The sequence below is a fragment of the Mandrillus leucophaeus genome, unplaced genomic scaffold (assembly GCF_000951045.1).
Source record: "Mandrillus leucophaeus isolate KB7577 unplaced genomic scaffold, Mleu.le_1.0 Scaffold40, whole genome shotgun sequence".
Lineage (NCBI taxonomy): Eukaryota > Metazoa > Chordata > Mammalia > Primates > Cercopithecidae > Mandrillus > Mandrillus leucophaeus.
The window spans coordinates 2,990,696-3,003,695 of NW_012104254.1; the positions used below are offsets into that span (position 1 = coordinate 2,990,696).

At 35.6% G+C, this 13,000-nt stretch overlaps 1 protein-coding gene across 1 annotated transcript in view; it reads left to right on the plus strand.

The window, feature by feature from the left end:
- The window catches only part of KIAA1715 (KIAA1715 ortholog), a 94,181-nt gene that overhangs the window by 64,226 nt on the left and 16,955 nt on the right, over positions 1 to 13,000 (plus strand). The window contains 1 exon segment of the mRNA XM_011991858.1: positions 10,648 to 10,860. Coding sequence (XP_011847248.1) covers positions 10,648 to 10,860 — 213 coding nt within the window.

Sequence of the window (13,000 nt, forward strand, 5' to 3'; positions counted from 1 at the left end):
CTGTGAGCAAGGGTCTGTGGGCTTAGAACCCGCCGAACCAGGCGCGGGATATAATCTCCTGGTGTGTGGTTTGCTAAGACAGTTGGAAAAACGCAGTATTAGGGTGAGAGTGTACCGATTTTCCAGGTAGCGTCTGTGATGGCTTCTCTTGGCTTGGAAAGGGAAATCTCCCGACCCCTTGCGCTTCCCAGGTGAGGCGATGCCCCACCCTGCTTCGGCTCATCCTCTGTGGGCTGCACCCACTTTCCAACCAGTCCCAATCAGATGAACCAGGTACCTCAGTTGGAAATCCAGAAATCACCCATCCTCTGTGTTGATCATGCTGGGAGCTGCAGACTGGAGCTGTTCCTATTTGACCATCTTGGAATGATTTGCAGTAGTATGGATGTGGAATAATTAATGATGGAGGAGAGAGTAGGGAGAATTGATTTGAAACTGTCCATGAGTAGGCAAGAGGGGTTGTGATCTAGTATACAAGTGGAGAAGTTGGCTTTTGACAAGTGTGTAATAACTCATCTTTAGCAATGAGGAAAGTCTGAGAATATGGGCAGATATAGGTGGGTGGTCAGGTTCTATCTGTTTTCTTTTTCTGAGATGAAGTCTCACTGTGTCACCCAGGCTGGAGTGCAGTGGCGTGATCTCAGCTCACTGCAACCTCCACCTCCTAGGTTCTAGTGATTCTCCTGCCTCAGCTTCCTGAGTAGCTGGGATTATAGGTGCCTGCCATGCCACTCAGCTAATTTTTGTATTTTTAGTAGATATGGGGTTTCACCATGTCAGCCAGGCTGGTCTCAAACTCTTGACCTCAAGTAATCTGCCCACCTCAGCCTCCCAAAGTTCTGGGATTACAGGTGTGAGCTACTGTGCCCAGCCAATTTTCTGATTGTATCTCTGTTTTCTTAGTGAGGATGAGGTTGGGGGAGATAATGTTGGAGGCTTGAAGAAAAGGTATGGAATAATGCCAGGGGACTCTAAAGGCTACTTAAAATGAGTAGTCATACATTTAATGGAGGATTCTGTATGCTTTTCCAGTTACGGTCACCTGTGTAGGTGCCAGCATGGAGTAGGCAAATGGTTGGTTTTAACCAGGGTTGGGGTTTTGCCTAATGTGTTAGATAATTTGATAAGGGGGCCAGGAGCTGAAGTTGTTTGTAGGTGAGTCATTATAACAATGGATTATGGAATTTAAGATGATTGTAAGGGAAATAAAGGCATGAGTGGTAGTGATGGACAGTCAAAAGGTGTTGATAGTATTAATATAGGAATCCACAAACTGCAGCCTGCAAATGTGGGCCAAGACCTGTGTTTTATGGCTCTTTGGCGTAGAATGTTTTCACATTTTCAAAGCATTCTAAAAAATAGAGAATAAGAATATGTAACAGGACCTTGTGTGGTCTGCAAAGCCTAAAATGTTTACTAGGTGGCTCTTTCCAAAAATGTTCACTGACCTGTTAATAATTAATAATTAATGGGTTATAGATCTCGGAGTTGGAGGAGGTAAACTGAGAGGTTAGTGTGGTTGGAGAACAGGATGCTTAAACCTGAGAGGGGATCAGTTATTTCTGGTTGCAAAGTTACAGGAATAGGTATCACCATAGGAGTGAATGATTGAAATAGGGAGAATGATCACATTTTTGGAGTATACCCTAAAAAATGAGTCTTTTTGTTTTGAAGACATGGCCTCACTCTGTCACCCAGGCTGGAGTGCAGAGGTGTCTTCATGGCTTACTGTGACCTCATCCTGGGCTCCAGCCTTCCTCCCACCTCAGCCTCCTAAGTAGCTGGGACTACAAGTATGTACCACTGTATCCAGCTAATTTTTTAACTTTTTGTAGAGATGGGGTTTCACTGTGTTGTCCAGACTGGTCTCGAACTCCTGGGCTTAAGCGATCCGCCAGCCCCGGCCTCCCAAAGTGCTAGGATTACAGGCCTCAATCACCACACCCAGCCTAAAAACAAATCCTTAACTGACCCTCCTATTGTTTTCTAGGGGGAAACCACCTACACATTTTCTTTTGCCTTTTGTCCTCAACCCTGCACCTTTACTAATGAAATGTAACAAAAGAAAAGTCAATTGTATGTTGCCACAGCTAGATTCAGAATCAATTATTTTTGCAGAGACATTTAATGGTTTTTGGAAATAGACTACAACTTCTTATTTCAGTAGGTTTTAGAGTTTACTCACTTGTGTTCCATAGCATGTGTTGAAAATTAAAGTAGAAATTATAGATTTTTTTAATCTTTATACCAAATGGAGCAATACTTTATATTTTGCTGTTTTTGGGGGATGTGTTTGATTAAGAGAATCTGAAAATGCCTTATAAAATAATAAATTCACCTGAATAAATTTGCCTTATAAGAAATTTGGGTGTTCTTTACGTAAGTATCAAATTTATACTGTTACAATTATTTAGTATATAACAAACCATCCTAAAATTTAGTGACTTAAAATAGCATTCTTTTTTCGCTCATGAAATTTGCAATTTGGCTAGGGTTTGGTGGAGACAGCTTATCTGTGTCTCACATTAGTTAGAGGTACTTTACTGAGCTAGAGGATCTACTATCAAGGTGGTTTATGCAGCTGGAAGTTGGTGCTGGCTGTTGGTTCCTCTTCAGATGGACTTCTCTCTGGGGTCACTTGAGCTTACTCTTCCCTGGTGGCAGGTTCCAAGACCAAGGAGCACAGGAGACAGAAAGTCCTGGATTCCGGCACAACTTTGTTCTCTTTATCAAAGTCAGAGTACAGTTTCAAGGAGAGGGTACACAGACACCCTCCGCTCCCGTTTGTTGAAAGGAGAATCAGAGGATTTTGGAGTCTTATTTTAAAACTGCCACATGTACTTTAATATGGATAACAAAGGCATATCTATCCCAATCCAGTTTTCATTGTTTATCTCAAATGCCACCATCACTGTAAACCCTTTCTTCATCCCATCTAGATGACTAATTTGTCAGTCCTCACTTCTTGTGAAGTCCTCACTTCACTCTATAGTACTTTGTTGGCTCCCATTATATGGCATTTAGCTTGTATTAGAATATTTAGTGAGTTTGTTTTTCTTGTCTTAAAGATAGCTTGCTACCTCTATATGCAACTCTGCATCCCCTTCAATGTGCTTCAATGTGCTTAGTGGTTGCTTAATAAATGAGTTGAAGAAAATAAAAGTAAACATTTATTTTGGCATTCCTGTATTTTTTTTTTTTTTTTTTTTTTTTTTTTTTGAGATGGAGTCTCGCTCTGTCACACAGGCTGGAGTGCAATGGTGCGACCTCGGCTCACTGCAAGCTCCGCCTCCCGGGTTCACGCCGTTCTGTTCTCCTGCCTCAGCCTCCCAAGTAGCTGGGACTACAGGCACCTGCCACCACGCCCAGCTAATTTTTTGTGTTTTTACTAGAGATGGGGTTTCACTGTGTTAGCCAGGATGGTCTTGATCTCCTGACCTCATGATCCACCTGCCTTGGCCTCCCAAAGTACTGGGATTACAAACGTGAGCCACCGCGCCCGGCGACATTCCTGTATTTTGTTTAAATATTATAAAATAGTAATTTACCAAATAGGACGTTGGTGAACTGCAAGTTTCATGTGGTTTAATGTTCAGATTGCCAGAAGTTAGACCAGATCAAAAATAAATCATTAAGGTGATAAAAGAAAGTAAATGTTAAGACAAAGAACTGTAAAGCAAAATGTATTTTTAATTTGAAAAGTAGAACAAAAGAATAAACTCATCTAAAGGCTGGCAAGTGTTATGTATTATTATTGATAGCAAGCTTTCTGCTTAAAGATAGCTCTTTTGTGTGGACTCTTGAAGTTAAGCTGAGATTCTAAATGCAGCAGGCTGACTAGCAATCTTAATTCTATCTGCAATCTTTATCTGCCTTGCATGTAACATATTTACAGAATGGACATGAAGATGGGGACATTTTTGAGAGGCCATTTTCCTGTTTTTCACAGCAAATAAGTTGGGTAATAGGCAGTTGGAAATTTAGCATTGAAATGCAAGAGGAAAGTAGATTCATTTCATAGGTGTTTATTAAGCTCATACTCTGTACCAGTTACCTTTTCCACATCATGTGTCTGCAGAGATGCAGTTTCTGCTTATTAGCTTTTGATTAAAAGGGGTATACACATGTAAATAAACAGTATGCTAAGGACCAAAATGAAGGTAGGCACGAATTACAATGCATTATAACTTTTAATAATAATTTGCTATGAGAATGGAATTGAAAACGTACTCTTCAGGTAAAGGATTTACTCCATGTGCAAGGACTGGAAGAGAGAAACAACTTGGCACCTTGAGGCACTACAAATATTGCCATATCCCTGAAAAAGGAAGGTAGGATTCATATGAAGGTGAGATCAAATTATGAAGGGCTTTGTCTGCATCATTATGTAGTATAGTTCTGGAGTTCAGGACTTTATCTTATACACAACATGTAAAGTAAATGGAGGCTTTAAATTTTACGTCAAGTTAGCATTTTACAAAGAATACATTTTGTTTTGGTAACATGGAGGTTGGATTGGAGAGAATATGACTGAGCCATAGAGATCAATTAGGAATATCATCTAATATAGTTACAAGATAAAGGCCTGTACTAGGTAAGGTTATAGCAATAGTGTTGAGGAAAAAGAAGAGATTTAAGAGATAATTCAGGAGTAGATTGATACAGGCAATTAGATTTGGAAAGTGGGGCGGGGTTTGGGGGTGGGAGGAAGAATCAAGATGTGACCTAGGTGTTTGGTTTAGACAACTGTTTAGATGTTAGTATGTTATGCCAGATAAAGAACATAATTGGAATACTGGTTTCTGTAGAAGATAATAAATTTACTTTTGGATCTGTTGAATGGGAGTTATAGCAAGATGCTGAGGTGCATAGGTAGTTGATTATTTCATATGGAGCTCAGGAGAAAGGTTAAGATTATGGATATACAGATTAGAAATAATTGGGAAGCATAGGTGATTATTATTGGAAATACGAGATTGAGTGAAATTGCCCAGAGAGAGAAAATAGAGTAAGAGCACCCAAGGCAGAACTACAGGGAACATTGACATTTAAGGGTAGATGAAGAAAAAGGAGCCCAGGAAAAAGAATGAATGATCAGAGTCAAAAGTAGAGCTAGACTGGTAGTAAGCAGAAGACTGAAAGGAGGCCTTTGAATTTGACAGGTTGCATAACACAAGAGAATATGGGCATTTTTGTCATAAAAACTAGAATTTGAATCCTGGCTCCATCTCTTATTTTACTGTGAGAATTTTAGCAAGTTACTTAGCCACTGAACTTTGGTTTCTCCTTTTGAAGACTGGGGATAGGAGTTACCCCAAAGGATTGATGTAAATAGTAGATGAAATTAGTAAATTCGTATATAGTGCCTAGTATGGTTCCTAGCAGAAAATAGGGATTTGATAAAGAGTAGCTATGATAACGCAACATTAGTAGTGGTATTATAACATTGTTGGTGACCAAAGCAATGATACTTTCAGTGGTGGGTAATACTGTGGTAGCTAAAAAGGAGCAGAAAAACCAGATTGAGTTGGGTTAAGAAGTGAAATGCAGAGAAGAATTTTTTTTGTTTTGTTTTTCCAAAAGCTTTGCCTCTGTAGGAAGGAAGAGGTTATAAAGTCATTTTTTAGCAATAAAAAGACATTGACCTATTGAGAGTACAATTTTGGTAGCGAAATAGAGTAGAAACTGAATTTGGAGCAGCTTAGTATGAGTGAATGTGAAGAGAAGATATAATGAATATGGACTTCAGAAAAATTTGGAAGTAGAAGGAAGAGATGTCTTTGTTATTTTGACTATTTAAAGGAATTACATTCAAATAAATTAAAAAATACTGAACTGAAAACAATAGAAATTTACCTGAAAATATATCCCTGTGCCCTAACTATAGTACTATAGTATAAAATTATACTATAGTATAATTTTTTCACAAGTATAAAAAGCAGAATTCACCGTAAGTCTAAGAGTTTCCACATCTGCATATGTGAATAGGCTTAAAGATTCCCTCACCCCCATTACTAAAATCCAGTTTCTGAAATTTTCTCTTGTGAGTCTTAGAACTGGACACAGTACTTCAGAAAGCCTTTGACCACTGCTAGGAAAAATATGAATATTGCCTTTATAGTTTTGCCAACACTCTCATGTTAAGGAAATTTGGAACATAGTGGGGTTTTAGTTCACGTAAGGAGCCAGAAAAAAACAAACAATCCTGTCAAAAAGTGGGCTAAGAACATGAATAGACAATTCTCAAAAGAAAATATACAAATGGCCAACAAACGTGAAAAAATACTCAACGTCACTAATGATCAGGGAAATCCAAATCAAAACCAAAATGCAATACCACCTCACTCCTGCAAGAATGGCCATAATAAAAAAAAATTAAAAAATAGTAGATGTTGGTGTGGGTGTGGTGAACAGGGAACACTTTTACACTGCTGGTGGGAATGTAAACTAGTACAACCATTATGGAAAACAGTATGGAGATTTCCTTAAAAAATAAAAGTAGAACTACCATTTGATCCAGGAATCCCACTACGGGGTTTCTACCCAGAGGAAAACAAGTCATTATACGAAAAAGATACTGCACACACATGTTTATAGTAGCACAATTTACAATCACAAAAACGTGGAAGCAACCCAAATGCCGTCAACCAATGAGTAAAGAAACTGTGAGATATATATGTGTGTATATATAGTATTCATATATATTTTATTTTTGTATTCATATATATATATATGAATGAATGATGGCATACTACTCAGCCATAAAAAGGAATGAATTAACAGCATTCGCAGTGACCTGGATGAGATTTGGAGACTATTATTCTAAGTGAAGTAACTCAGGAATGGAAAACCAAACATCGTATGTTCTCACTCATAAGTGAGAGCTAAGCGATGAGGGTGCAAAGGCATAAGAATGACACAGTGGACTTTGGGGACTCAGGGGAAAGAACGGGAAGGGGATGGGAATAAAAGACTACAAGTAGGGTGTAGTGTATACTGTTTGGGTGATGGGTGCACCAAAATCTTACAAATCACCACTAAAGAACTTACTCATATAACCACCTGTTCCTCAATAACCTATGGAAATAATAATAATAAAGGAACTGGTACTATTAGCTAGATGAAAATCCAGGCCTCCTAATTATTGTATGGTGTTCTTCCTACTACAGCTTGATAATAGAACAAAGACAAAACCTTCTAGCAGCATAAAAAAAGTATTTAAAAAAATCTGATAATTAAGGGATGAGTATTATAAAACATCCCAATATTATTTAATAGCAAACTAGAGTTATACATTTAAGTTTTTATATAAATTGTGAATTTATACATTTAAACGACTTCACAGATAACTTTAGGGAAACATTTAATGTGTAAATTAGTATCTATATATTTTAAATAATTGCCTTAGAAATTCTAGGTTGTTTAGTTTTTGATTTATTATAATCGTTGGAACCTTTAGATGTGCACTATTTCTGCTAATAGTTATTGCCCGTTAAGTACTTCGCATGTGCTTTGGCTGAGTTCTTTGTCTTGATTTTCTCATTTAATCTTTACAACAACCATAAGAGGTAAGTATTCACATTATGAGAAAGCTGCACTGAGTGATGTCATCAACTTGGAAAAGGTGGCATACACATCTAATAAACAGGGTGGAGCTAAAATTACTACCATTTGATCCCAGAGTCTTTGCTTTGCACAGCTGTGCTGTTTTATCATTCATTTAAGCTTCTGTTTAATATAGTAGTTTAAAAAATATATCATTTGGATTCTATTTGCTTCATTTTTAATTGATATATAATTGTACATATTTTTGGGGTTACATACTTGCATACAATTTATAATGATTAAATCAAGGTAATTGGGATATCCATCACCTCAAGCATTTATCTTATGTTGAGAACATTCCAATTCTTCTCTTCTAGCTATTTTGAATGGCACATTATTGTTAATTGTAGTCACCCTACTGTACTATCAAACACTAGTTCTTATTCCTCCTATCTAACTATATTTTGTACCCACTAACCAAACTAACTTTATTCATAACTCTTAATAAATAACCTCTTTGAAAAGAGGTTGGTAATGGGTCTGTTTGCTTCATTTTGAATTTAAACCTAATAGAGGCATGTCATCATCCTCAGTGAGTGTGATTTTTGTTGGGTCATTGATCATTGATGAGGGTGTTAAAACATACTCCAGTTGAGAATTAACCTTATGGCATGCTGCTTATGATTTTTTTGCCAGATTCATGTGGAATGCTTGGTGGCTCTTTTGGGGGCTTTGGGGGCTTTGTATCTTAGAACTGAGGCAGGAAATGTGGAATATATCTAATATGACTATTTTGTTGAGTACTGGAAACTTTTTAGAGTAATTAATACAAAACTTTGTGAATCACAAGTAGTTAAAAGGAGATAAATCTGAGGTATTTTAAATTGAGACTACCAGAATATTTTATAATATTTTGCCAAATATAGATTTGGTACCTTGTTGTTATTTTAAACTATTGAAGATATTGTAACTTTTGTTACTTGCTTTTCCTTTGAAAATTATGAAACTACATTTTCTCCCTTTTGTGACTCTGCTGTACATTTTCCCCCTTTGCCTAAGTTTAGATTTAGAATTATTAAGGGACGTCTCTTTTATGGAATGCTTGACATGGTGTCCTTTGTTAGCTAGTCACCTTTCAGTGGTGTACTAGTGACAGTAAAAGCATTTCAGGTAATTTTCACTGGGTAAATGTACATTTAGAGGAAGTAGTCTCAAGTCTTCATGAAGAGGAAGGATAACAGCTGCTTTTATATAGTCTAATAAATGCTAAACTTTTATTTATCTGGAAGAAAAATGCCGCTTTTTGAGTTATGCTTTACCTGAAAGTTGGCTGAAAAATGATTTACAGTATTTGATACCTTATTTTCAAATGAGCAGTTTAAATTATCAAATCCTAATATGATTTTATTGATCTCAGTACATTTTGCAGCATTTAACAGCTTTCCTAATGTGCAACCACCTATTAAGGTGCTCCTTGTGAGTAAAAAATAAAGTTAGCAGCTAATTTGCAGATGTTAGGATATGATTTGTTCAGGTGAAAGCTGAAATTTTCTACATAATTTGCATGGAAAGTAGCAAAATATAAAGATGCTTCCATTTTTGTAATGATACTATGCTTATAATTTTTATTGCCATGGCTTGGTTAAAGACTAAATTGTGAACCAATGGAAAATTAGTTGGTCCCAGTAATTTTAGCTAAAATCATTTGAAAATACTTAGTTGTGCACAAAAACTGTCATCTGAAGTAAGTATTCATTAAATGTGAGCTATCAGTTTACATACATTATCGTATTTAATTCTCATAACAATTATATTACTTAATAATATTATCCTAATTTTACAGATAAAATAACGGGTTTGTCAAAGTTAGGTAACCCATCTGAAGTCATGTAGCCAGCGCCAAGATTCCAGCCAAATCTTTTTGACTTCAGGACCCCGGTTCTTAGCTAGTAGACTAGATTGGGATGAACTAAGATCTGATGCTAGACCTGTACTTTCAATTGCAATGAACTTTCATGAAAATCTTTAACTGTCAAGTAGAGTCCAAGTGTTTTGCTTCTGGACGTATGTATTTTTACTATTTATGCCAATTAAAAATAACTCATTTAGTTTCAGCTCACTAATTCAGGATTTGTGATAATTTAATGTGGTAGGTAGAATTGAAAAAGTATAAAGGCTTCTTTATGTGAAATCTTACCACTGACATTCAAGTAAAATATTGGTGGGAATGGAGAATAGTAGAATTTAATTTTATGTTACTGAGTACAAGTCATGAAACTTTTTTTGTAAAGAGCCAGATAGTAAATATAGTTAAATGGCCTTGAGAGCCATGTGGTCTCTGTTGCAAGGACTCTACTCTTCTAAAGCAGTCATAGACAATATGTAAACAAAAGAACTGGCCTGTGTTCTAATAAAACTACAAAAGCAGGCGGCAGCCTGGATTTGGCATGTTTGCTGACCCCTGTTACAGAGAATCTTGTAATTTCTGTAACTATAAGCTTAAGATTTATTAATGATGAAACATTGTTTATATGGAGTAGATCTGTTGAATGTTTTGGCCAAAACAAATTTGCCAAAAGGATAGCAATACCATAAAGGAGAATGGAAATGGTACCTCCTAATAGTAAAAATACTTTTTCAGCATTTCTGTGACTACTTAGATTAATTACTTTGATAATTCCAGAATATACTTATTCACTTATCTCTTAGTTTTTAGTTTTTTAAATCTTGAAAAACAAATCTGCAATTTGGAGTTTTCACTAATTCTGATAAACTTTCTTTCCTTTATCATAATTAGGAAGATTACTGTAAAAAGACTTGACACGTAATTAGGTTATTTTATTTTACTGAATTTGTTTTGAAAAGCGGTATCAGTAGCTACACTTAGATCACGGCTTGTTGTATAAACGTACAGTTGAACTGTAAGTTCAGAAATAGAGTACTTTGTTTTCAATGTCACATATTATAGATTTCTTATTATAAGTAATTTTGACACTACAATGCCTTTTGGGGCTGTAAAATTTTAATAAATATAAATTGTTTGTGATATTGGCTAATATGGTATATTGGAAATTAAGTCTAGTATGTACTTACTCTTCTCAGAGATTCGTCAGCGAACTGCAGCTCAAAGAAACCTTTCTCCAACACCAGCAAGCCCTAACCAGGGCCCCCCTCCACAAGTTCCAGTATCTCCTGGACCACCAAAGGACAGTTCTGCCCCTGGTGGACCCCCAGAAAGGACTGTTACTCCAGCCCTCCCATCAAATGTGTTACCAAGACATCTTGGATCCCCTGCTACTTCAGTGCCTGGAATGGGTAAACAGAGCACTTAATGTTATTTACAGTTTATATTGTTTTCTCTGGTTACCAATAAAATGGGCCATTTTCAGATGGTATGGAAATGGCATTTCATTTGGAAATAGCAGAGCAGTTATCTGATTAAGCAGGAGTTCCATATTCAATTAGCCATAACTCTTTACAGCTGGCACCTTGCGATACTGAAACCTATTTCTCGAGCTCATTTAACTGTTATGGCTTCTTTGTTTAAATGGCAATAAAACTTTGTATTATTCTGTAGCCAACAGTACAGCATATCTTTTTATATTCAACTTTAGAATGCCTCCAGATTTATATAAAATGGGGATAGAAGAAAACACTTTTGGAATGTATTGATGTTTTTTGCTAAACTCCATACATATATTTTTAAACAAGACAACATATTTCAGGAATAATACTCCTGTATTATGGTATACTTTTGTTAATGTGGGCTAGTAGATTTTTTTTAAGGCATAGAACCTTAGTATTTTCTGATAGATATTTTATAAAGCTCTAAAATGAACATATTGTCTTTATTTTATTTCATAGATTATCTCTTTTCACTGTGGTGGATCTCTAGGGGAAGATCCCATTCTGAAGTGTAATAGACTATAGTACCCTGCAGTTTCTTTTGGAGTGTGATTGGGGCATAGAAGTCCACTGCTTTAGCACAGATCACGTTGTTTTACATAGATTTCCATGTCATATTGTTGTATATGATAGTAAATTATTTGTTTTAAATTATTTAATTCTAATGTAGATTAATTTGTTATTTCATGACTAATTACTAATATATAATTAATAATGATTTTGAGGCTAGGCAGTAGCTGATATCAGGTAATCAGAGTATTTGTGTAGTAAAATCATTAAAAAATGGAAATGTTACGTAGTACAGTAGATGTTTTTCCTGTTTTCCTTCACAAATGCAGCATGAGATTTTAGAAGACTAAAAAACCTCTTCATTTATTAACAAATTAAGAATACTGACTATAAATGAAATGTATACAAATCTTAAAACTTTTAAAATAGTTATGTAAAACAATACTTTTAAATTTGACATATAATGACAATACTTAAGGCAGCCATATATTTTATGCAATTGAGAAAAGTTAAATTGATTGAAAATTAATGTTTCTGTTGTTATCTGGTTGATTTGAGATACCCATGATTTGTAAATTAAAATTCCTGGTTGTTTAATGAAATAACATTTTTGGGTGCCAATGTATGGATTATATACCTTTGTATATCTAATTTATTTTAAGCAAAAAGTTTAGCAACATATATAGTAATAAAAACTGTATTGCACATGTAAGAATAGGGCTATAGAAGAATAATAGCCTAGATTTTATGATCATGTAAATATAACATGTTTTACTAAAGTTTTTAATTAGTTTCTGTGTGAAAGACTGTGTTTAAATTGTACATTGCCAAAAATGTGAATGAGTTAAATAATTTATTATAAAGAAGATTAATATTTAATTTTTTCTTTATGCCATATTTGTGGAAGTGAATCAATTTAATGTGTATTACCACAGAGCTCCCATATGTTTGAAAATTAATAACCAGCAGGTACTTGATAATTTGCCAAGCTGTGTAAAAATGACCAGTATTCCTACAATGATTGCTTTTGATGTTTGTATTAATTACCATTGTCTATAACAGCGTGAATATAAAGATGCATGTGCAAAAGGTTTAAGTCATTTTTATGAAATCTGTTATTTCATGTATCCAGATTCTTTTGTGGATATGTTCACTTTAAATATGTAGAAGTAAAATACTCTAGCAAAAGTTAAGTTGGCTTAAATGCTTTCCAAATCTAATTTGGCTTGCTTATTCAAGTTGAAAATTTGATAATGAGGGATGACCACGTCTGGATTCAAGTTTATTTTTTGATGATAATAATTGAATGTTGTTAGCACAAGTAAACCAGTAACTTAGCTGATGGAATCTTTTTTTTTTTTTTTTTGAGACAGAGTCTTGTTCTGTCGTCCAGACTGGAGTGCAGTGTCGTGGATCTTGGCTCACTGCAACCTCTGCCTCATGGGTTCAAGCAGTTCTCCTGCCTCAGCCTGCTGAGTAGCTGGGATTACAGGCGGGCGCCACCAGGCCTGGCTAATTTTTGTATTTTTAGTAGGAGTTT